At 41.0% G+C, this 26,103-nt stretch overlaps 1 protein-coding gene across 1 annotated transcript in view; it reads right to left on the minus strand.

The window, feature by feature from the left end:
* The window catches only part of Iqch (IQ motif containing H), a 190,510-nt gene that overhangs the window by 47,333 nt on the left and 117,074 nt on the right, over positions 1-26,103 (minus strand). Inside the window, exons 13-15 of the mRNA XM_055596756.1 lie at positions 25,142-25,333; positions 12,637-12,757; positions 8,541-8,827 (exon numbers count right to left, since the gene is read on the minus strand). Of these exons, the coding sequence (XP_055452731.1) occupies positions 8,541-8,827; positions 12,637-12,757; positions 25,142-25,333 (600 nt within the window). The remainder of the gene's footprint in view (positions 1-8,540; positions 8,828-12,636; positions 12,758-25,141; positions 25,334-26,103) is intronic.

Genomic DNA, 26,103 nt, shown 5'->3' on the forward strand with positions numbered 1-26,103 from the left:
GGGACATCTAGGTTGTTTCCAGATTCTGGCTATTATGAATAAAGCTGCTATGAACAGAGTTGAGCAAATGTTCTTGTTGTATGATAGAGCATCTTTCAGGTGTATGCCCAGGAGTGGATCTTGAGGTAGCATTTTTCCTAATTGTCTGAGAAAGCACCAGATTGATTTCCAACGTGTTGTATAAATTGTACAAGTTTACATTCCCACCAGCAATGGAGGGTTCCCCCTTTTCCACAACCTCTCCAGTATTTGTCGCCCCTTGAGTTTTTTATTTTAGCCATTCTGATGGGTGTGAGGTGGAATCTCATGGTCGTTTTGATTTGCATTTCCTGGATGACTAAGGATATTGAGCAGATGCTAAGACTCATAGCTAAACTTTGGGCAGAGTGCAGGGAATCTTATGGAAGAAGGGGGAGATAGAAAGACCTGGAGGGAACAAAGATCTCCATAAGGAGACCAACAGAGCCAAAAAACTGGGCCCAGGGGGGTCCTGCAGAGACTGATGAATCAACCAAGGACCATGCATAGAGAGGACCTAGACCCCATACTTAGATGTAGCCCATGGGCAGCTCAGTCTAGGTGGGGTTCCCTAGTAAGGGGAGCAGGGGCAGTCACAGAACATGAACTCAGTTGCCTGCTCTTTGATCACCTCCCCCTGGAGAGGTAACCTCACTAGGCCACAGAAAAAGAGGATTCAGACAGTCCTGATGAGACCTGATATGCTAGGGCAGATAGTAGGGTAGGAGGACCTCCCCTATCAATGGACTAGAAGAGGGACATAGGGAGGGAAGAAAGAGAGAGGGTGGGACTGGGAGGAGATGAGGGAGGGGGATACAGCTGGGATACAAAGTGAATAAATTGTAATTAATAATTATTATTATTATCATTATTATTCTTATTATTATGAGATGGGTTTCTGAGGACATAATTGTAACATAAATGGTTAAACCATCAGTGGATAAAAATTTTGACTGTACTATTGGGAGGTGTTAGAACTGTGAAGGGTGGGGCCTAGTTGGGATTTGTCACTTGGGGGTAAGGCTTGAAGGACAGAGCTTGTCCTCTTCCCTTTGTGTACCATGCTCAGCTTTGCTTCAGGCCTGCAGCAATTGAGCTGGCTAGCTACAGACTAAAGTTGCTGAAATGGGAATCTACAGTAAATATTTCCTCCCTTTCCTTTTCTCATATATCAGAAGCAAAATGTCTGACCAATGGCATGGGGCATATGATCTGATATACACCAGGAGCTCCATTTTTGCTTTTCTTCATAACTTTTACCTGTGACAAGTCTTTTGTGACTATCCTATTGGTGAATGGCCATTACTAAGCACTTGTAGCCATTTTTCATCTCAACTCTTAAAGATTGGATTTGGGTCCTATAATTCTCTTCCCCCTCTTCTGCAGGATTCCCTGAGCTCTGCCTAATGTTTGGCTATGGGTCTCTGCATCTGCTCCTATCAGTTGCTGGATGAAGCTTCTCTGATGAAAATTATGCCAGAGGGGTCAAGGACACCACAGAATCAACTAACCAGGTCTCTCGTGGCCCACAGAATCAACTAACCAGGTCTCTCAGGGCCTCATAGAGACTAACGCAACACTTAGGGAGCCTTTCTGGTCTGATCTTAGCCCTCTGCACATATCTAATGGTTGTGTAGCTGTTCTTGTGGACTCCTGACAGGGGCAGAGGCTGTCTCTGACACTTTTGCCTGCTCTTAGGATCTTTTCTCCTCGACCTGGTGGCTTCACCCAGCCTTGATATGAGGGTATGTGCCCAGTCTTATTGTACCTCGTTACGCCATGTTTGGTTGATACCGCTGGGAGACCTGCTCTTTTCTGAAGGGAAATGGAAGAGGAGTGGATCTGGGGGAGAGAAGAGGTGTTGTTGGGGCACTGAGAGAGTGGAGGGAAGGGAAACTGTGGTTGGGATATAATATATGAGAGAAGAATAAAATCAATCAATCAATCAATCAAAAGATTAGATTTGGGTAGAGGTATGGTGTATTGGTAGAGTTGCTGCCTAGAATGAGAGGCTTTGGGTTCAATCCCCAGCACAAAAAGATTTTATTTCTTTTTAAATGTATCTCTCAGCACTTGTGAGCTGTTTTTTGTTTGTTTGTTTGTTTGTTTTTGTTTTGTTTTGTTTTTTACAAAGTTCTCGATTATGGCTTAAGAGATGGCTCAGTGGGGAAAGCACTTGCTGTACAAGTATGAGGACAGAGTTCAATCCCCAGCATCCATATAAAAAACCGTGATAGCCATGCCCATCATCCCAGCCCTGGGGAAGCAAGACAAGAGGATCTCTGAAACTTATTGGCTAGGCAGTCAAGTTCCAGTTTCAGTGACAGACTCTGTCTCAAAAAAAAAAAAAAAAAAAAAAAAAAATTCACAGTGAAAAAGTCCCAGTGGTACATGCCTTTAGATCAGCCCTTGAGAGGAGCCGTGGTGTGGCTGGTGTGGCCTGGTGGTCAGCTCCAGGCCAGTGAGTACTACATGAGACCCTATTTCAAAACAGAAGGATGGTGGAGAATGATTGTAAAAGACAACTGATGTCAACCTCTGGCCTATACATTCGGCACACACACGAATGACCACCCCCCCCCCCCCCATGCACACACACATGAATCCATACACATACAGGTCACAGTTATCTTCTACAAGCAAAGAATTTTTAAATCTAGCATTTGAACAGATTGCATCTTTGACAGTTTGTTTAAATGTTACATAAATTCATATTTATTTGAAGTAAAGCATGATACTTGTAAGACACAGATTATCATCTTCCTCCATATGTGTTGTGTGTGTGTTTCCCACCACCCTTTACAACCTCTTCATACTTAGAACACATTCTTTCTTACAGCTCCTGTCCCACCTCCTCTGTAAAAGCCTCTCTCGGTTGCTCCAGACAGAAGGACCTTGCTCTTATCTAAATGCACACAGCACGTGTTGCGGCAGTTAAGCTGACCTTACCTTTTTGATGTCTCTTGTACTGCTCTTTGAAGTTGTCCGGTGAGCCTTTCTGGTGACTCGTTTTCCCAGCTTGTCTCCCCGTCTAGATTGTGTTCTCCCTGAGGGTGAGCACTTCCCCATTTCTATTATCTCTGCAGCGTTTCTAGCACCTGCTGTAATGGCGTGTGCGGAACTGATGCTCAATAGACACTTGTTTCATTAGTGTGTCCCCTAAGTGAGTAAACTCCGAAGATCGGGATTTCCTACAAGTTCCAAAAGCCACTAACAAATAATAATTAGATAGTTAAACTAAGGGACTGCCATTGTGATAATTCTCATGGAAGAGTAGAACATGCAAGGAACCTTAATGTATTTTCTAGATGATGTAAAAAGTCACAGAGGCAATATGCATGCTTATGAACCAGAAAGAGTACAGGCCACTGTGAACCTATGGCAAGTAAAACTGGATAATAGCTATAAGTTAGCTGATCGAACACATGGCTTGTTTATCTTTGTTCCATCAATAGGGGATATCCAAAGTAGCCTCCCAGAATGTGTTTCTTCAAAGAATATGTCAATTTGTCCTCAACCTAAAGCTTCTGGAGGCACTTGATGTTCCTCCTAGAACCGTCCACTCCATAGCTCTGCGGAGAACCTCTCCCCTCATTCTCAGGTAAGAAGGCCAGGTCCTCAACAGGGCCACCATGAAACTGTCTCCTGGAATACCATGTATTTTGCATGTAATCTCTGAAGGCCTGGAATTTCCTCATTTTTAGTATCTTGAAATCTCAGACGTATCACCCTGCTAGAAACTGTCTGCACCATGCTCCACCAGCTCATTTTCCAGGGACTGGTCCTCTTCCTTTTATTCCTATATGATGCTGTGTTCCGCCTGACCCTCTGAGTTTCATCTATTTATTTATCTATCTATCTATCTATCTATCTATCTATCTATCTATCTATCTATTTAGAAATTCAGTATTTAGCCCTGCCTGGTGTCTATTATTTAAATCCTACATTTCCAAAAACATTCTCCCAACCTGCTACTTTAGACCCTCATTCTCATCTCCTGAGGTTGACAGAATTGTCACCTTTTGGTGTTGTTGTGTTTTGAGACAGGGTTTCTCTTTGTACCCTGGAACTTGCTTTGTGGACCAGGCTGGCCTTGAACTTACAAGATCCTCCTGCCTCTGTCTCCAGAGTGCTAGGATTAAAGGTGAGTGCCACCACCACTTGGCAATTTTCACCTTCTTATCTGGAGTTAATTTATAACTGCGGCTTGTCCTTAGTGTACCTCTCTAAATTATCTGTTTTTCCTTGGCTCTAGTCCAATTTGCTACTATCATGACAGCATGGTAAATTACAGGTCCAAGCTGGGGCTACCCAGCAAAAATCCGAATGCACGAAGGCACCACAGTTTTCTGCTTTTCATTTCTATTCTAAGGTATACGTAGGTAAGTGAAATCACGTACATGAATGTGTTTTGCAGACTAGAACACTCTACACAAGTCTATGGTTATCATTATTCATATATTTCTCTGATTAGAAATTTAACAAGTCTTTGTTTACTCTTGAAAATGCAAATGCAGGGACTAGGCTGTAAGTTAGCATATACAAAGCCGTAGGTTCAACCCATAGTACCAAAACAAATGAATAAATATAAACACAAATTAATTAAACTAAAAAGGGAAATACAGAAAGCATAAAAATAAAATAGCAGCCATTTTCTTTGGTACTTTCTTAGTTTTGGTGTAATGAACTGCCACAAGTTTGCTGGTGTGAGGTGGCACAAATGAATGGTTCAAAGTCACTAGTGTAGTGTCCTCCCCTCTCCCCGCTCTCTTCCCCCCTCCCTCCCTCGCACCCCTCCCTCCAGCCTTCCTGCCTTCTTAAAAGAAACCCATGAGTAATTGGTGCCTAGATAATCCAAGGTAATCTCAGATCTCATTGTTGAATTCATAACTTCGTCACATCTGCAAAGTCCTTCTGCCATGTGAGGTATTTTAAGGGGCCATTACTCTTCCCGCCAGAGCCTCAGTTTCCTCATACAGAAAGAATGATGTAATGCTTTAGTGTGTATCTTTAGCATACTTTTGCTCTGTATATATTTTTTAAAATGAAATCATAATATCTATTGTTTATGATTTGCTTTCTCCTACTATATTAGCACTTACTTTTACGGTCCTCCACTCTACCAGCTGAGCTGCTGAAGGCTCTGCTTAGCACTTGATTCTTAAATATTCTTCAAAAACATGAGTTTTAATATCATTGCAGTATTCGTCTCCACTTACATGACACTTTCTTTAAAACTTTCCTATTATTAAACTTTAATATATTTGAAATATTGTAATTTTGTGATTAGCCTGTCTACATAAATCTTTTTTATTATTTTTTTCATAATTTTTCAAAAGTATATTTTATTAAAATTTTAATTTGCTAGCATATAGAAAACAAGTTCTATGAAAATATTATTGTAATGATTTTCTGAACTGAAAATTTCCTTGGAAGTTAAGAAGGCTAACCTGTTCATTTCACAACTGAGAAAAAGATGACAAATCCAGAGTAATGTAACAGAAAATAGTTCAATTTGACCATTTTAATTAAAGTGTGATGACAGATCTCACAGAAATAGCACAGACTTTGGTATCCATGAGATATGGTGGAAAGCACACTTGTGATAAGTGAAGGAAATAATAGCACAAGTGGTTGTTGGGTGATTGGATTCATTAAACTAAATGGCTAAATTGAGCAGTTAAAACATATTGAGGCTAAAGAAACTAAGGTTCCTTACTGCCGGGGAAAGTATTTATCTTTATTTTTAAGCATGGAGAAAATGAAGTCTAGAAAGAATTTTGAGACATTAGAATATTGTTGAAAATATCTGAAGGAATTCATTGTTTAAAAAATGTCTTCTGATAGACTTAGAAATAGTTACAGATATATGTCCATACATGTGAGAGAGGACACAAACGATAATCTAGGAGACAGTATTTGCAACATGTAGATTGAAGAATGAGTCCTGTATATATAATGAGCTTCTATGAATCAACATTTTTATAATTCAGTTTAAAAGGGACAAAAATTATGACCAGACAATTATTTTTGTGACCAGACAATTAAGTGGAGATAGGTAGAAGGGCTAACAAATATCAGTAATAAACACTGATTAAAATGAGATAACGTTCATTATTGCTAAACATGCAAAAGTCGAGAGGCTGAGAATATGTCCATCTCCTTGCTGGCATCACAGGAATACCAATCAGAATACTGGGGTGCCTGAGGCGATATCACTTTCAACATGATTAGAAAATATGCCTGCGTTTGTAAACTGTACATAGAGAACATACTCCCTTTGCTAATGTAGAGATGGTGGTCAGTGAGAACTTACTGCAGGCACCCGTGACCATATATTCCAATATTAATAAGGAAAAAAGAATCCATAATATGAGAACTGGAGAGTCTTGTGTTTATATGGATCCATTTCCCTCATCTGACTATGAGCGCCTCTAAACACCTGGCAACACCTTCCTGCACTGCTAGAAAACTATGTGCTCATTCATCCAACACATATTCCCTGCACAACCATGTTGACACATGCAGATACTGGCTAGCAAACAACGGGGAATACAAGGAGACACTGGGAGCTTGTGCCTACAGGTGAAGGCACATAATCAGATGATCACAGAAACAAGTTTAAATTGCCACTGTGACAAATGATAGGAAAAGTTTGGTAGATAATGATATGATAACCCAAAACAGGAAATTTGCTGTTGGCAGGGAAGTCAGGAAAGGCTTCTCTAAGCAACTATGGCCTATGATGAAATATTACAGGTAGGAAAAGAGGTTAACGCAGTCAGAAGAAAAGGCAAGGGCAGAGGGTGGTGCTTCAGTATCTAGGATGCCAAGAAAGGAGGATGAAGTTTGAAGCCAGCATTTCAGACTGAGGGTAGCATTTTTCTGCCAGAGAGAGGTCTAATGAAAAAGAGAGACTGAGGGAGTCATGTCAGGGGACCAAAGAAGGATCTGAAATAGAGAAGGCTGCTCAGATTTACAGATGGTGTGGGATATCATTCTCAGGAGCCCATAGAGGTGGTAAGCATTGTGTCTGGAGGAGGTCCCTCTCCTAGTACAAGTCTTCCCATCTCAAGCTCAAAGAACAAGAGGTGAGCTGTCCCACAGTTTCATCTTCTCTCGCACCCCAGAACCCACAGGCTCCATCCTTCCTTAGGACATATGCTTGCAAAGACACATTCCTCCCCTCTCCCCACCCCACCCCTCCCTGATGCTCCAGTCTTTCACAGGGGGTATGGTTTCTGTCCTCCTTCCCTGGGGAGGTTCCTGAATGCCTTTCAGTCTGTCCTTTTCTCTCAGTCTTGTGGGTCTGGGAACAGAATGTAAACCCAATGGGGGCAAATGGAAAATGGTTATTGAGCAAACCCCAAACTACGTAAAACATAAATTCTTGCTTTGAGACCATCATCCAACTCTAGTAGCAAACATAAAACTGAACAGGGAATATAAAACACCTACAGTTTATTTACACACAGAACTTCAGCCAGAGGTCTAGACACCCAACATGAAAAGCAGAGGAAAAAAACATTTAAAGAGTGAGTCCCATGAAATAGTAAATTTAAATATTATCATTCTAGGGGAGACGAAAGCATAGTCAAAAAAACGTCTGAAATTCTTTATAGAAAACATTACATACCAATGCCACATGTCCACTTGAAGACTATCACACATGTAATTTTGAATAAATAAAGTATACATAGAATATATTATATAATACGTGCACTACATATGCATGCTACAATGTTATATAATAAACATTTGATTTTCATATAATATATGTAAAATCTCTAAGACAGTTAAAAACACGGAATGGAACTATATATTGCTTCCGGTGTCTCCATGTCCGCTAAAAGTGTAAAGATGTATAAATTATCAACCCCTACATTTCAGCTGGACATTCCCACCTATCCACAAGGAGGAGGAAGAGCTACATGCTCAGCAAGGGGTACCCAGGACTGGAGGTGCTGTTGATGTCATTTTACCTTTAGGTGGAGATAAGGCATATGATATTCACTGTATGATTACTTAGACCTTTTTGTTTCTGAAATACTTCCCAATATTTGATTTAAATATATTTAAATATTTCCCAATATATGATTTAAATAAAATGTTGACAATCTGAGTTGTTAGTGAACTGTTGGCAGGAAAAAGAACAGATTACTCATTTCTTAACTCTTTTCTCATTCTTATCTCATTTCTATTTAACAACACAGTGTAGATATGCTCAGTCCCTGCACAGTATGAAATAGTTTCCCAGTATGACAGAGGCATAGCACCAATGGACAGAAAGGCCCAATTAACAGAGCTGAGATGGATGAGTTTCAGCCATTTAAACATCTACCTTGCATGAGTGATGTAACATTGGCCCTGTATTTATAGACAGAAAGCATGTTCTCCTTTAGGTTAGCATGCATGGCAAGGGTGCAGATTTACAGTCAGCTCATTAGAACATAGTGAGTGTTGGATGCTCTCTGATCCTGTCTGCTGCATGGGTGTGAGGGAGATTTTAGTGTTCAACTTACCTGCTGCTCTAAGGTGCTTGGATCAATAAAAGTCACCAGATCAACAGAAAAGAAGCCAACCACATCTTTCTGTTTGCAGGCGTTTCCAATTTGGAGGCACAAAGAACTGAGAACTTTGGGATCCACTGAGGTCTGAGGCATGGTGGTTCCAGAAGAAATAAAGGGGCCGTTAGCATGGAACTGGTCCCCCACGGACAGCACTCTGACTTCTCCATCAGGCTCTATCAACATGTCTATGGTGAGGTTGGTGACACTGTCTGCAGGTGGGTATGCTTCAATCACGCCACCTGGTGTAGATGAAAGACAGAGTCAAGGTAATGACCCACTTACAAGAGCAAGAAATGGTCTATGTCTCCGGAGGGGGACTTGGATTCAGATCTTACACCTGTCATATCTTGGGAAACTTTGGGGAGTAGCTTCAACCTTGGGCTTGTTTTTCCTTATTTATAAAAGGGGGGGCATAATATCTACCTTGATGAGCTTTTGTGAAGTTTGAGAAATTAAGTCTCTGGTATTTAGCCTGGTACTTGGAACCTGGGATGGCTCAATCAACAGTAGCCTTGGTTATGTTCATAATTAGAAACACTTATAAATGCCATACTTAGAAGTACTCAGTACATTAACAAAGAATCCAAGGATTATGGTCAAATCTCTGGGAGGGAATCGACTCCCCAATGTCCACTGTTTCTATCCTAGTGACTCGAATGCTCTTTCTGTCTAGTGTTACTGCTTTTCTAAGGTTTGATAGGTGTGAGCTTTTAATGGGCATAGAAAACACTGGCCATCATGCTGGCCATAGGATTCCAGAAAAGTCAAATGCAGAGACGGGGCAGATGGTCCAGTTAGTAAAATGCTTGCCACAAAAGCCTGAGGATTTGAGTTTAACCCTCAGTACCCGTGTAAAAACTGGGTGTGGTGGCACGTGCTTGCAACCCAGTGCTGGGAGGCAGAAACAGAAAGATCCGAGGTTTATTGGCTAGTGAGTGTAGCTGAATCAGCAAGTCCTGAGTTTTGTGAGAGACTTGTCTCACCCCCTCCCCCAAGAAAGCAATCTGGCTGATGCAACATCAGCCTCTGTCTCCATATACATGTGCATGTACTCCAACACACATGCACACACAAAGAGAAAGTGAACAAGCAGCAGGACTTTTCCTAAGTAATAGTTAGGCAGTGATTTCTGTCCATCTCCACAAACCACACTTGAAGCAGTAGCATATATAGTTAAATTCTGAAAATTTTAGCAGATTTCTAAGGCAGTCATATAAGAGACATTTTTATTCAATGTCTATGAGTTTGGTAAAAGGTAGTCATAATGAATGTTAAATTTCAGAAGGAAAATGATTTTTTGAAGGATGGATACTCTATCTTTTGGTTTTGTTTGAGATGTTCTTCAAATGAGGTCTGCTATAGTGTATAACAACTGAGTGCCAGTTGTTGGGGATTTAATAAGATGAACGCAAACAAACAAAACCAAGCAACTTAGTGAGTCTCTATGGTTCAGTTAACTTGGTGGCTTTGTCTGTCACATAATAATTCATTGATATCCTTTACGATTTGGAAGATCACTTTAGGTACTGTGGAGGTTTGAATGAGAAATGTCCCCTATGGGCTCACATAGTTAAATACTTGGTCCTCTGTTGGTGCTGCTGTTTGGTGGCTTATGGCGCCTTGTTATAGAGGGCATCACTGGGCTGGCTTTGAGGCTTTCTGGGCTTGCCCTGCTTTGACTTTGCCCTCTCTGCTTCCTACTTGAGGTTGAAAATGTGATCTCTCGGTTTCCTGCTCTGATTGCCTGCTGCCATTCCCCCCTCAGTATTATGGACTCTCCCTCTGGAACCAGAATCAAAACCAACTCTTTCTTTCATAAGTCATTTTTGGCATCGTGTTTATCACAGCAGCAAAAGGTCAGCAATTTTTCAAAGTGCTTAGTGCTGTCTTCAGAGATCATGACCTTTCACTGTTTGTCTTTTCTTTTTAAAGCAATTTATTTTTTTCCAAAAACGTATTCTTTGACTTAAATCTGTAAGTGTATAGAAATCAAAACTGTAGCACTTTTTGTGTCCTTAAGCACACTCAAGACAATAGAAATGGGATGAAATAGACAATGGTGGAAGCTGCTGGAGAATGGTAACCTTAGAGCTGGAACGTGAGGGGATGTCCTGCTCAGCCAGAAAACACACCAGGCCTGCTGTGTGCACTAGGCCCGGGGCCACAAGAACCTTCAAAAATGTATTACTTATAAGAACCAGATTTAAAACATACTAAAACCATAGGGCCTGTGTTGCCATTCACTACTTATCTGGAATGTGATTTTTCCCCCACACCTTTTTTTTTAATTATTAATTACAGTTTATTCACTTTGTATCCCCTTTCCCCACACCTTTTATATTTGAGCCTCAGTTTTTTTCCTCTGTGAATTAAGTTAATAAAGCCTGAGCTGCTTCTTATCCCAGCACAGTGCTTATAACGTAACGGAGGAAGAAGGACAGAGATGAACAGGAAGGAGGTGGTATAGGGAAGGCCTTGGCTGTGGCCTAGAGGAAGGATTTTCAGGCCAACCTTGGACATATGTAAGCTTCCTAATACTCTGTCTAAGATGGACCTGGAGTTCTTCATAATTTTCCCTCTTAGCTCAAATCCCTTCTTCTAAACTTGTTTACTTGCTTGCTTGTGGAAAACACTGTTTTCTTCCAATTCCAAATGAAACTGACTTCTTACTTTCTCTTTTCTGTCCATGGGTATAGGTGGACATTTTTTGATATGCATACTTACAGAGAGGACACTGAAGGTGCCCTAACATACCTATATACACACACAGACACACACACACAGAGAGACACACACACACACACACATCAAACCTCCCTGAGCATTCTTGTTAGATGGCTGGCATCCAACCTCTTATTTAAATATTTCATTAACAGGGCATCTGCCACACTCTGCCCAGCCAAAGTATCCACCAACCAAGGAGCCTGACCTTTCTGACAAACCCCTTTCATATAAAGGGCTGAATCATGTTCCTGATGAATATACTCACTGGCTCTGGCCAAGACTCCTACAGGAACCAGGATAGACTTTTTATGGGCCCTTCTATGTGTTGGTAGATTGTTTGGAGTAATGTAATCTTTTGTTCCTTAGACGCCCTGTGCTCTGAATAAGGGTTATAGCAGTACTCATAGTAGTGATAGGAGGAGGAAGTAAGATAATGTGTATCTACTTAGGATGGTGTTGGCATACAACTGCTACTGTGTGTGCAGTGTGTCTCATTGCTGTGATATTAGTGTTGTGTTGTTGTAACATGATAGCATTATCAGTTTAGCATTGTAGATGAAGGCCAGTGTACTAGTATCACCATCACTCAACAGCAGCACATAGATGTATTAAGCAGACTATGTGTGCCTCACGTTGCAGCCTCCTAGGGAGGGAGAGCCTTAGCCTAGATATGTCCTTATGTGACACACAGAGGTCTCCAGAACTACAGATACTCTTTACTTGTTCTATTCATCTCCTCATTAATGGCCGACCTCCCAAAGTTATTGAAAATGAAGATAAGGAAGGAGGGGGACTGTGAAAGGACTGGAGGCTGGTTTTATTCCTAGACTGTAGAGGATTCTGGTTTGGAACTGCTACCTTTCTGACCTACACTATTTCTGCTCTCCTAGAAAATGGGAGAGAAAATTAGCTTTAGTAAAGACCTTTTGCTATCAGTCCATGATAGAAACTTTCCTGTTTCTATCCCTCAGTTTCCCCAGCAACCATATGCAGTAGGTAATGGAGGCAACTGGATCTCGGAGGACTGTTCAAGGTCACTGATGTAGCTCAGATGGAGGGTTTCTACTCAAGTCAAGTCTGGTATGGGAAGTGCCCAGAATGCTGAGTTCTGCATGGCATGTTTGACATGCTCAGTTCCTATTTACTTAAGAGGCTGGGTACAAGATAAATATTTAGGCAGGGTTTGAAAAAGAACAAAGACGGGGCAGAAGCATTTTCTACACCAACATCAGCTGATGCAGAGTATTTGTGTTGGCTTGACCCAGAACTAGAACCTAAGCTTGTGCATACTGATCCTCAACAGAAACTTTACAGTCTTATTTACCTTGAGTGAGAAATGTTTGGAGGAATTTTCTCCATGTCGGGAACCGTTTCTCATTGACTGGCTGTACGTGCTGTGTTAAAATGCCCCCCATCTCCGCGGAGATTTTCACCAGAGATGTCTCCTGCAGAAACAAATTAAATAGAACCACAAGCAATTTTACTACAGAAATGAAAACTGCTTGTGGAGTGATTAAAAACCAGGCCTCCAACAGGCAAAAAAAAAAAAAAAAAAAAAAAAAAATGTGGTTACTGTTTACCCAGAGCCAGAAAACCATTTTGAGATTGTTCTATTTTTCCAGCCATTTCACCTTTCGTATTTCAAAGTGATTCCTCCTCCTTGAAATTGATGCTAACTGTCCATATTGTCTCCAAAAGGCACCTTGTGCAGGTCATCAGGAACCCAGGCTTCAGCCCCACTACTGACCTGCAGAGTTGAGTCTCAGTTTCTCCTTCTGTCAAATGAGAGCTGAATATCTTATTCTTAGCTCCTTTATATTTTTGGTGTGAGCCTACCCTTTAATGGCTGAGCCACCTCTCCAGTCCTTCTTAGTTCCTTTAGATGAGAACAGTTTTATTCTACAAATCTAACTGCACTTGAGTCTAGGAGGAACAAGGGAGTTGGTAAGGTCGTTCTCTGGCACATCTGTCTCTTTAATCTGTATGCACCCTGTTGGCGAATAGCCTCTGACAGTGTTGACAGGAAAGCCTAAACTCTTGGCTGAAACTGTAAAGGCGGGGTCTTAAGTGAGGGGACAAATTTTAGGTCCCCATGCAGACCACAGTATCGTCAGTCAAGCTGTATGGGTGGTCCCTAGCCCTTCATCAATGACCAGACCCAGAGACAACAGACCTCCTGTCAGATGTGAAAACAGTAGGAAGCTCTCTAATCAGTAGGAAGGCTATCCCCTTTATTGAAAAGGTGTGACTCTGCCCTTTCAAGTAGAAGCCACAGTTCAGATGTTATTTCTACCAGATGCAGGGCAGGGCACTGCATTTAAGCACATTGATGGTTAGTATTCATGTTCCGATGCAGAGCAGGGACAAGCAAAGCTCAGCTTGTTTGGGGGTCTTAGGCAAACTATTAATTTAAAAGTGAACACTGAGTAATTTTTAAGAATCAGCTCTAAGGGTGAGGCTGGTTGTAGTTGTAATCCTAGAAATCATCTGCATACTCATTTTTCCCAATTTTCCTAACATTAAAAAGTGATTGTCCTCTATCCTTTACTTTCTCCCAACTCCTTGAAACATCTGGTTGGTTCTGGTTAAATGCACACTGAAAATCCAGAAGAAAAGACAAACATGATAGGCAGATCCAAATAATCTGAATTATTTTGTAACCATCCAGAAACTCCTATGGGTTAAGTGTCATTAATCAGCCTCAGTTAGTGATTGATATTCAAAACAAAAACACACTGAGAAGTAGAGTGCTTTGACCCTCCCTTATTTCAGGATGATTTGCCAGCACAAGGTGCAGAGTCTTCCTAGAAAGGGCTAGAGAAAACTGCTCATGCAGTAAACCTCTGCCGTGACATGTGGAAGCAAGGAAGAGGATCATCAAAGCAATGGGTCTTGTTGCCCCCATTCATACCCTGTACACTGTGCATGTCTACTCTCATTGTTACTGTCAATGAATACCCCGGTGGTGTCAAAGCTTTATGTGGAAATCCTGAGCAAGCAGCTCCGCATGGGGAGCCCTTATGTTCTCTGAACAACCCTCATTCTCTCGTCTCACACTTGTTTTAGTTCAAACATTCTGCTCCATGGAGGAAAACTGTCTCTAAATGGAAGCCAGTGAAGCCTAGCTTTAGATTCTTCCCTTTTCTAGAAAACTGAATGCCAGAGAAAAGAAGCCTCATAGGCCAAGCCTCTCTGGGAAAAGTGGAGAATTCTCTTTCTGTTCTGCTTCCTCTTTTTGAAAGGAAGTGGAACCATCTACTCAGTTACATGCTATATATCCATTTAAGTAGCTGTACTAGAAGAAAAAGTTATGAGCTATAGGGCTGTTTTGCAAAGGAAAAAGAGAGAGGAAACAGTGAGGGAGCAGACGAAAGCCCTGTAAGCTCCATTTAGAAGCTGTCTGTCCTTCAGCTTGCAGGCCAGGTGCCAGCTCCGCAGCAGGACATCCACAAGACCTGTGCAGAAACTAAGTGCACACAGGTGTACAGTTGACACGAAGAGGGTTTGCACGCCAACATACCAAGCAAACAAGCAAACAGGAGCCTCTGTGACATGCCTGCTCTCTACTAAAATAGTCTCGCCTCCCTCAACTCCTTTGTCACCTTCCCTAGCTTGCGCCCCTTCACCCTTTTTTCCCCTAGAAGCCTTCTCCCCTACTGCACACAGGTGTCTTCCCTCTCAGCCCTTCATATCCTCTAGCTCTTTTATGACAAAGACATTAGCTTTGAGACCAAATTTCCCGCGCCCAGAACAACCACCATTCATGTTTGCACAACGAATTGTGATAGTAGTGAACATAAGGAGATGGTCCTTGATAGCTAAAGTCACAGAATAAAAGAAGTGGTGAATCTCTCAATAGACTTCCTCCTTACTGCCAAGGAATCACCTCAAGGGCCAGCTACTTTAGAGCCTTCAGTTCTTCTAGGGTGGATTTTACAAGATTCCCTGCCTCCAAGGGCTTCAGAAAGATGAGGTGACATATATGGAATCAGCTCTGTTGCAACATGTTATGTGAGGGTCAGTAACTAATTTCCAAGGCTTCTGGACATGGTCCCAGGCTGCCACTGTTACTCTGCTCACAAAGTGAGCCACTCTGCCACAATGCCTAGCATTTGCCCTGTGCACAAAACACAACCAGGAGGTAGATTTTCAGAAGGAAAATTTGCTACAGGAGCCTGGAGGGTGCCTTTTGTCATCTTGAGAAGTACAGAACTGACGGGACTGACAAGGAGGCGTTCAGTGTGGATGCTGGGGCACTTAGCAGCAGCTTGAGGTCATGATTAGCTCTCTAAAGAAAAAGGTCTGGCAAGTAATAATAGGGGCCAGAGGGGGTAATATTAACTATCTAATTTATTTCTAATGGGATGAATAAGTTGTAAACTAATGCCTTAGTACCTATGGCCTTAGTGCCCATGAAGAGACTTACTTGTTCCTTCATCTCTACAAAATAACAACCATAATGACAATGATGGTAATTTGAGACTTGCAGCTCACACATTCAAGTGAGGAAGGCTGTGCACACATGTGTATGTCTATCACAGGTCTGTCTGACCATCGTAAGCCAGGAACAGAGGAACAGTTTTGCAAACTTACAGAACTAGGGAGCTCTGTTTAGTGAGTAGTGACAAGATAATGGGTGACCAAGTCAGTGTTTCAGAGATCCTGCCAGTGACTCTGGGGTGTGGGAGAGAAAAGATATTTCTTGTGAATCATAAATAAGTGATAGAAAATTGTGCTTTACTCTTTGAAAGATGCAGGATTCCACGACTTCCCTTCCTCAAGATGGGACTGGTTCTGGGATGTACTCACTGCTGTCCTCTGGAGCTCACAGCTGGAGGGCATTTCCTATTCTTAGCCTACCTTGGTCACTTCAGAGGCTTGCTCATTTGTATTCAAGAGCCCAGAACTGTCCCAGAGTTCATGAGTAATAGTAACGACCTGGAAAGTTGTAAGGCATCTTCAGAAAGCATATGGTTCCTATTGCCGACAGAGAGTAGAGACTCCTTTCTAGTAAGCTGGACCTTCTTGGCTTTCTTTATTTCTGTCAAGGAAATGCAAATTTGAAGGAGCAGATATGTTGACTGAGGGAAGTACAGGGTATCTTAGCGGAAGCTGCCAGCACACTCAATTGAACACTGCCCTCGATGAAAGATACTTCCAACTCTCCAGAGTTTTCCCAGCTAGCGTGTGTGTGTGTGTGTTTGCTGGATGGGGGAAGAAGAAAGAATGGTACAAATTAGATTACTCAGTCTTACCAAGACTCATATTTCATTTTTGTAGCTTCTTGACTACACTGTAAGTAGTACACTAAGGAAAATAACTTCTTCATTAACTTCCAGTTTCCCCCATCAGATATTGTTTGGTCACGTCCAAAAGAAAACCAAAGAAACATTTTTTAATCTTTTGATTGGGACAGAGTGTAAGGAAATTCTAGATAGTTTTATCTGCCTAGAGAGTTTTGCTTTCTAGATGTTTCCAGTAACTCTGAAAGGAGGACTGGACAGTGACACAAAGTCAGTCAGTAAGATTGTCAGTTTAAAGGGGGCCTGTGGACTACTCAGGACAAATGCCTCGTTAACAGAGGTTAACATTCCTCTCAGAAATGATTCTTCATTATTTTTTGCTATGGAAGGCTGATTGAGGGGGAATTACACTCTCACCTCAGTGAAGCATAGCCATGGCTTTGCACAATGGCTGGTCAGTCACTTGCTAGGAAACACTTCCTGGGGCCTCTGGAAAGAAGTGTGTGATCTTCTGAGTTGCTACCCAGTGAGCTATTCTCCCTTTCTATCACCTGGACCAAGAACAAGTTCTGGAAGTTACTGGCAGCTATTCTCCAATGCTGAGAACAGCCAGCCTTAGGAAGAAACCAGCCTTATGCATAGTTCAAAGAAGAGATGAAAACTGTGGGTTCTTGGTTACATTACTGAGCCACTGTCTGGAGCCAGAAAAGTCTTAGGATTTCCAGATAGCCAAGGCCAGTTTCTCTTCATATGAAAAGCCATTTAAGTTGAGGTTGTGTTACTTGAAGCTTAAACGTTTTAAATGGATGCAACAAATGGGTGGGCAAAAGCATGTCCTCACAATCTGAAATGTAGGTGCTCTGATAACCCAGCATAGCGATTACTTCATTCTACAGTCAGTAGCCAAGTTCTCACTCATTCCTTTCCACCAAGATCATTAGGAACAGTCCCTTTTTAGGGTGCAAAAATATGTTGAAAGGATGATGAGAAAAACAAAAAATGTCTCCAGCAAGTCAGAAACTACATCCCATACCTACTTAAAGTTTAAGGACAGCTTTAATACTCCATGTTTAATTGTTAATGGAGAATTTAAAAATCAAAAATGCCAAGTTTGTCTTCGATGAGATGGAAAATTATGCTGCAGTAGAAAGTAACATAATGTAAAACAACCAGCATTACCAAAGCACACAAATGTTTTTGGTATGTAAAATTGCTTTGTAAAATATTTGCTCCATCTGCTAAAAGCGGCAAAGACAATTTTCCCTTGATAGCTAATGGCCCATTTCGGGTGTGTGGCAAGTGATTCGCTGCAGCGGCGGCTCTCATTAAACGGAATGTTGAAAACGCGGTATATAATTCCATACTTATGTAGCATTATCCACTTACTGCTTCTTGAGTCTGTCCCTCATTATCTAGGACTCTACCTTGCACCAACATGCAGGCCTCGCAGTTGATTTGACTTGAGAAGCATTTTGTCCAACTGAGGCACATATGTTGTGCTTCCATTCCAAAGCTCAGCACAACTGCTTCATTGCGACCACAAACACTGGAGAAGTTCATTCCCTCTCCAGTTTCCAGCACACAGACTGCTGTTTCTCTTTCCCTTCACCACAGGGAGCTGAGCTTTTTTTTTTTTTTTTTTTTCTTTCTTTCTTTCTTTCTAGGCTCATCCTGTTGCCCTGCATGCTGGGGGTTTTGATAGATAAAGAAGATAAGTGCTTCTAGAAATTCTTAATTGAACTTTGCAAATACACAAAGGAGGAAAAAATCTCCCCCTTCCACGACAAAACAGTCATCATAAAAGCCTGACAAACGCTGCCCTTGCTTCCTGGTGTATCTGTGATTTCTCTCTTTAAAAAAGTTGTTTACATTATACCCCAAATTACTTCAACATCTGCTAAAGGAACGATTAGAAATAAATACAGTAATCCAGGGTGGTTTGAAGAGAAGAATATGTTCATGTGTGGGAACGATACTGAAAAGTAGTTAACGCAGCAAAGGGCTGGTGGTAGACAAATATTCTTACCAGTGAAAAGAGTTTTCAAGGAAATTATCTTGAGTTGTAAGAATGACGACCAGTAAGTACGTATGGCTGTTTTAAAGATTATGCTATGTTTTAAAGTGGAAGCCAAGCCTTGTTTAACTCAGACGTAAGTGGAAGTAGCCATAACTGGTACGACGGGAAATAGGGTCTTCCTATCCATGGAGAGAAATAGAGCTGGTTGGGGAAACTCTTTAATTGGAATTTAAAGAGCTGGAAGCTCTTTAATTGCAGACTGAGACAAAAGGAAACACACATGCCCTTTGGACTTGATTCTCGTTCAAGTAATGAGGAAGGATTGAGTTCCAGGAATCAAACTGAGAGATTATCAAGAGATTGCTGTATGTTAGTCTATACACCAGGAATGGACAAGCAGCATTGTTTCTCAGTCAAGAAGAGCTGGACCTTTTTCATTATTTCCACACACCAGTTACATGGAGTCAAGATGTGGCAGCACTGCAAAGTGACTGTTCTCTTTCCACAGACCATGTACAGGACTGACCAGTTTGTCTTGAGTCTGGCTCAGTTACAGAAAATCCTAGACTTCTCAAGGGCATCTCTGGCTCACGAAGGAGCACCGAGCACAGATGACCAGAAGCACATGGCACTGTGGCCGTCAGAGAGTAAAAGCTCACTTTGAATCCATTCCAAAAGTCTAAGCCTGCTCTGCGGTTTTCAGCAGAGCAGACATTTCTAAAAGGACTCCAGCGGGACCTTCCTGGATGTGAAAACGCTAACCAATTCTCGTTCTTCTCTTCTTCTGCTTTATTCCTTCCTTCCACGCTGTTATTGTGAAAAACTGGCAGTTAAATTCAATTGATTCAAATTTTCTGGATCCATATGGCGGCCAACCCTGGAGCTGAAGCGGCGGCGGCGCCTCTCCGCTGTTTTCAAGCATTTGCCTCTCCTCCAGTCCCCAGATGGTGGGAGTAACATTTAAACCTCCTTTTCTCTGCCTTGTACAATAGACCTTGGCACCATTTCAACTGTTTACTCCGGTAATTAACAGCTCTGATACCAAAACAATTACAACTCCTCCACTCTCCACAATAATGCTATGAATTAGTGAGAGCTAATGGCTGGAAGGTAGAGTGTTTCCAGACTGTGAGATCTGTGCATTTTTAGAATAAAATAAAAGGTACAAACAGCACGCTTGCAGTAGACAATGATTACCTAGTAATTAGTTTACACAAAGCTTCCTATTTAATGGCAAAACGCTGTAATTAACGTGTGACAGAAAATCAAAGGGTACTTTGTAAGCATATGAAAAATTAACACTGCAGGCCCATAGCTTTATGTACTGATTAGAAGCATATTAAATCAATAGGACACACAAGCCAACAGCTTGTATAGCTGATTATTATAGGTCCTCGGAAGGGGTATCCTGGCTTTCATTTAACTGGGAGGCAATTTTCCTTCTCCTGTCATCGTCCTCAGGCACAGAGAAGTACCTCAAACTCAACCCTGGCAGCTCCATGAAAATAATCATTGAACTGGAAGAAAACGTTCTAAGTCATTCTCAGAGCTAAAAAAAAAAAAAAAATGTAAATGATTAAGACTTTCCAATGATCTTGGTGACATGCTGCTGCACTAATTAGAAAACATGCCAACTGGAACCAGAAAATAAAGCATCCTGACTCAATGTTTTAGTCGGAATAATCTCTACTTTACCAGGCCTTTTATTCAACATGGAGAAAACTCCAAGAAACACATTGTTTTCTACTCTCAAAAGGTAAGAGGCCAGGCTTCCATCTAGGGTTGTTGTTTTGCTTTTTTTGTTTTTGTTGTTTTTTAAAGATATTCATTAGGAAAATCATAGCATAGGGACAGTTGGATCATTATTTTGACTTTTTGACAGCATCTTGTGTAATGATAACTGATGCATACTACAGTATTCTTGAAGGCCTACAAAAACCTTCTAAATGATCTTCTGAACTGCCAAAGAACCGCTGATTTGTATTTATTTGCTCAGTATTGCTTTTGTTTTCTTACAATACAAATTTAATTAATATTCATAATAAAAAGCAACACAGCAACAGTATCTTAAGCTTTTACATGCTAAGAACATTACTAGCCAATTCACAGGAATCGTTTAATTCTCATCCCTGCCCCATGAGACAGGTATACTGTTATCTACTTCCAGATAAGGAAATGGTAGCGTAAAGAGCCATGGTAATCTGGCTATGGCTGTTTCCTAGTAAGCTCTAAGAGCAGAGCAGTGGGGCCTTGTCAAGCCAACCACATCTCAGGTACCTTGAGAAAAATCAGCAGGTGAGTTTTCAGCCTCAGACTGATCCATTTTAACTCTTTTTCTGCTTAAAATAATTTACCATGTAAACCTGAATTATGTCTTAAATAAGTAAAAACAAAAATAAACAAAATTTTGGAGGCTTATGTAAAAAAAAAAAAAAAGAGAGAGAATGAATTGAATTCTCATCATGCTTTTAGTGCTGCATCAGATTGGGAAGGTAGGCTATTCAACACTTTTTGATAATTTATAGGCTGACTCAAAAGACTATGACAGTGTATTAACTTGGGAAAGGCACCAAAGTATATCTCCCCATGACTGGGCAAAACATAATATATACGTTTCTTTTTTGTCAACTATGCACGTTAACAGGTATGCATGTGCTGAGACATCTGGGTTTTCTAGGGACACCTGAGCAGGTTCCTCCCTTCTGCAGCTGAGGTGTGCACACTGACAGCTCTCCTCACCTCCCAGTTCACTGCCTTGTGGGAAAGGAAGCACCGTAAAGTTGTGACTGTGGCATAGGGACATCTGTGCTGTAAGGGAGTCTGTGAGAGTTTGTAGAAAGAAAATCTGCCAGAGCAGTAGCACACGGCGTGGGCCACAAAGCCAGGGCCTAAGTGTGGGTGTTGTGGGGAGGTATCTTCTCCAGGAACTTAAAAAGTCTTGTCTGTGTGCACTCAGCTCCTTGTTCTGCTGGTGGTTGTAGGAAGCCACTAGCAATTCTCCTAAACACAGACAAGAGCCAGAGCCCCTTTGCTACATGCAGCATTCTACCCTGGGGCTGTCTCCTATAGAAAAATAACCGGAATTGTTTGCTCGGTTGGCTGGTTTAGTTTTTTTAAGGCACAAACTAAAAACAAAGCTTTTCTCTGGCCAACAATTAAAAAAAAAACAAAACAAATAAACAAGAACAAAACAAAAACAAAGAAGAGCTTAAGTTTTCAGACAGGTTTAGCATTTTAGAATTAATCTATAAAAGGGAATAACATGCAGCTGTTAATTGTGATGAATATGAATAAACATGGAGAATGGCTAAGACCTTGTGTTTAATTAGCATCCTTACAATTATTGTGGCAATGAGAGACAATACACATTTGAAAATTAATTCAGGAAAATGAAGGCAGTAGGAAAAGTGATTTTACACTTATTTGATTAGACGTTTCTTTAATATTGTTATATTATCTTTTAACTTTCCTAAACATTCTCTAGTTATGAGTCAGCGCCTCTTTGAGTTCATCTAATAAAACCATATCACATTCCACATGAGTCACCCAGGTCAGCCACCTGAAAGTGGTTCCCACTTCTGCTTTCAAGGCTTCCCTGGGGCAGTGGGAGCTGTTCTGAGCATACTGTGGTGCAGTTCACCTTTGAATGGTTTGTTTGTAATGGTATGTTTGTTTGCTGGCTTCATTCTCTAATAAGAACTATGGCTTATTCTGCCTTTCTAAGTTTGCGAGCCCTGGATTAGGATCTTTCCCTTTGGGTGATGCTTATTACCAAATGTTTACTACTCCACCACAGTAAAACAAAGTAGTGTGAGAAAGGGAAGATTTACCCTTTAAAAAAATAGAAAACAGCCACCGAAAGACTGTTAGCACAGAAAGCAGATATGGGTTTCCCAAACTGTGGCAGGAGACTGAATCAGGAGGCTTCCTCCTACAAGTGTGCCTTCCAGTTAAGTCTTTGTTCCTTACTAATGGAAACAAACACTCTGACTCAGAAGCAAGAAATCTTGCATTTGTGCAAGAGGAGTCACAAACCTTAAATAATCTGCAGTGAGGTTTCCAACCACAATTCAGCCAAAATGTCGGCACTGTGCACTCAGCAACTGAACTGATTAAAACCCAGTGGGTGAGGCAAGGGGAGCTGGCTTCCTTAGACAACAGAATGACAAGTAGAGGCTTATGACTGTCCTCCAAAAGGAAAGAAGAGAAAAGAAAAAAGAAAATTTGTGTTTTGTTTCAGTGTGGCCTCTCTGCTTTTCCAAAGATGCCTGTGTCTCCATACTGAGCTTTCAAAGATGACTATGGCTTTTTAGCACCTTATGACTCCTGCGACTTTTAACTGCAACCAGCCAAAGCTTATTTCAAAATTAGAATGGAAAAAGAGGAGATCTTTGTGTTACAGAGCTGGTCTACACCCCATCCTACCTACCTCTAGGACCAGTGTCTAGCACCCACCCCATAAACAGCACCGCTTCTGCTTTCATCTGTCTCCTGCAATGTGCCAATAAGAGAAATCACGGCATCATGTCACAAACCGCTATGCAAATGATGCTATTTGTAAGTATTAACATAATTTAGTGCTTACAGTCATATTCTCATTTCTAATAATTCTCCCAGAATGGAGTCTTTCTCTGGACTCTTAGCCTGCAGGATAGTCTTTCATCAAGAAGCTGAAATTTTTAATAACCTGCCAGCATATGTTTTGTATGTGCCAGGCTAGGCTTGATGACACAACATCTTCATTATCAAAAGGAACAGGTCTGCAGACTGTAAAAGGACATTAAAATACGCTTGTGCTCATAAAGTAATGCTTTGATGTCTAAATGTGCACCATTTCAATGGTCTTCTGGAACAAAGGTGCATTCCAATCCTAAGTTCTCAATAAACACTCACTTCGCTTCCTCTGCGAGGAGGATTTCCCTTTGAAGGTGTAGGCTATGCTATCCTTTGTCCCTTGCAAGAGGGAAGGGAGCTCACAGGTGCTTTATTTCTATATTCATCTTTGGCTTCTCACACATCATAGCCACGTATGAGCCCTACATTATAACAGGATTTCTGAATAATTATTTATCCTGTTAAGTTTTTTAAATGATTTAAAAAGATGATTAATTATTTATGAGTTTCAAATTTAATAACATTAACAACAGTGCCAAATGTATTTGGTAACAATTTAAAATGGCATCGTTTAAAACAATTGAAATTAAATAATCTACAGAGAGGTTTCTAACCACAATTCAGCCAAATGTCAATACTGTAAATATTTTTAAAACTCAAAGTCAAACATTGCATGTTTATCACAATCTAATATCAGGGGAATTCTTTAAAAATTATTGGTTTGAAATATTGAGGCAAGCAAACACTGTACACACTAGTATTTCAATTCCTTAAATAAAAGTGCTAGACTTTTTCATGGTTTAAACTTAACAGCTTTGCTTCAAAAAGATAAAATTCTATTCAAAGAGAACATAAGAGAAACCTCTATGTGCCTCAAAATTAAATACATTTTCTTTGTTTTTTTTTTCTAGAAGAGTAATTCACTTTGCTATCCTTTAAATAATATGTAAAGAGCTAGCCATGACAGGTACTGCATTTAGTCCACTCACTGCTGGAGAGGGAAGAAGCCCAGAATAGATCATGGGGAGAACCGACCCATTCGTCAACGGAAACTCTCCCTCCTGACTGTTCTCCACATTTATTCATCATTTCACTTGCCCAGGAGTAATGTGGTTCCCACCAGTGTGCCCCTTCCTTCCTATCACTTGTGTCTTGATTCATAGATGTCTGTAGAGGGATGCGCAGGCAGATTCAGATCACTGCGCAGGCCACCGCTATGCATGCTGGAAGGGAAGGAGCCAGTGAAGGAGTTCGTCTTTCAATTTTCTTTTTTCTAGTAGGCCAGCCAAAAACAAGGTCAGGCAATAAAGAGAAGCTGGTCTAAGGATGCAGTGTGGGTCAGTACTGACAGGTCAGGTTAAGCATTAAACGTATAATTATTCAGTAAAATTGGCACAGACTGAAGTTACATAATTCATCTCACCAACACATGTGGACTCATAGCCTGAGACACTGAGCCTGCTCCTCAGCTTTTGCTGTGAGTTTTCTTCTGGGGTATGTCCTTCTCTCAGCACCTCATGGGGACCAGTAGTTACATAAATTTCTTTGGAGCATCTTCAAATATATAATGGCTTTGGGCAGAATGCTATTCTACGCCAGCTGCCAGTCACTGCCACTTCCTAGCAGAACTTCTCAGAATAGAATACTGCTTAATCACAACAGCTGACAGCAGCACAGGACCTGCTCGGTGCCAATGCTCAGGTTTGCAATGCTACCTGATTATGGCTCTTTTAGTCATTTCTTAGGTATCATAATCAATTCAAAGGTGTGAAAAAAAAGACTTTTTGGACCCCCAAATGGACATTTAAGTAACCCAATAAGTCTGGTCATGCTGTACATTAGAACGGAGGCCCAGGAAAGGCTGTGCTGATCCATAGCAGAGCTGAGTCTGGGAGGAAGGACCTTACCCCTAACTGTCCACAGCACTACGGTTTAAGTCACCATTGAACACTCACTTGTGCCCACTTCTTCTTCCAGTCATCATGGCCAAATCTGTTACTCTCCTTTAGCACCCATGGGTAGCACTGTAGATGGGAAGGAATGTCACAAAAGGCTGTCCCATTTCCTCCAAATTCTGTGTTCATTTTAAAGAGCCAGCGTTGGATTCCCAGGTGGTCAGTCACCAGCTGACTCAACTGTTCTATCATCTGTGGGCAAAGGTACAGCCACATTAACAACACGTCTTCCTTTATGTTGTAGCAACTTGCTTCCGGTGTTTTGAATGTATCTTTATATGGTCTGTTCATTAGCTTCCCTTCAACTCATTAGGACAAATTAAAAATTTTCAAGTGATGTACTATATAAAGAAATCACTAGCCATTGGGATAAAAGCCATGTTTAAAATGGAGTTGTATTTGTGGGAAATTTAAATACTCATATTAATATACTGACTTAGGAAGGAAAAAGGAAAGAACTTTTAAACAACTATAATTAAATCCTGCCATTGTCTTTCTTTCATAGCAACTTAGGTATTTACCTATTGATTCTTGAAATGATTTTTTTTTTATAATTTCAAGACCATAAGATATAGTCTTGAAAACTTTGTTGAGCTTTTAAACACAGTAATCTAAAATAAATAAATGAATAAATACTGTAATGTATAAGACATTTTCCACACTAACATACATTTGTTTGACCAGCTAACCAAGTTGACTGTTTTTGTGACATGAACAAATGTATTATAGAGAAAGACAGATAACTGAGATAAAGCACTTGCAGAAACAGTGTTCATGGAATGTTAGCTGCCTTGCATTTGATATGAAGCAATGTTCTCTCAATGAGTGGGTTTAAAGAGATGAAATTTTAAGGGATAGAAATTCATGCTTGAATTCCAGAATAACAGTAAGAGCACTAACTAACATTACTGAACTCAACAGGAGCCAGCCCTTAGCTTGTGTACCTTCTACACGGCTTTCCC

The sequence above is a fragment of the Psammomys obesus genome, unplaced genomic scaffold (assembly GCF_907164565.1).
Source record: "Psammomys obesus unplaced genomic scaffold, mPsaObe1.curated_primary_1811, whole genome shotgun sequence".
In the NCBI taxonomy this organism is placed as follows: Eukaryota; Metazoa; Chordata; class Mammalia; order Rodentia; family Muridae; genus Psammomys; species Psammomys obesus.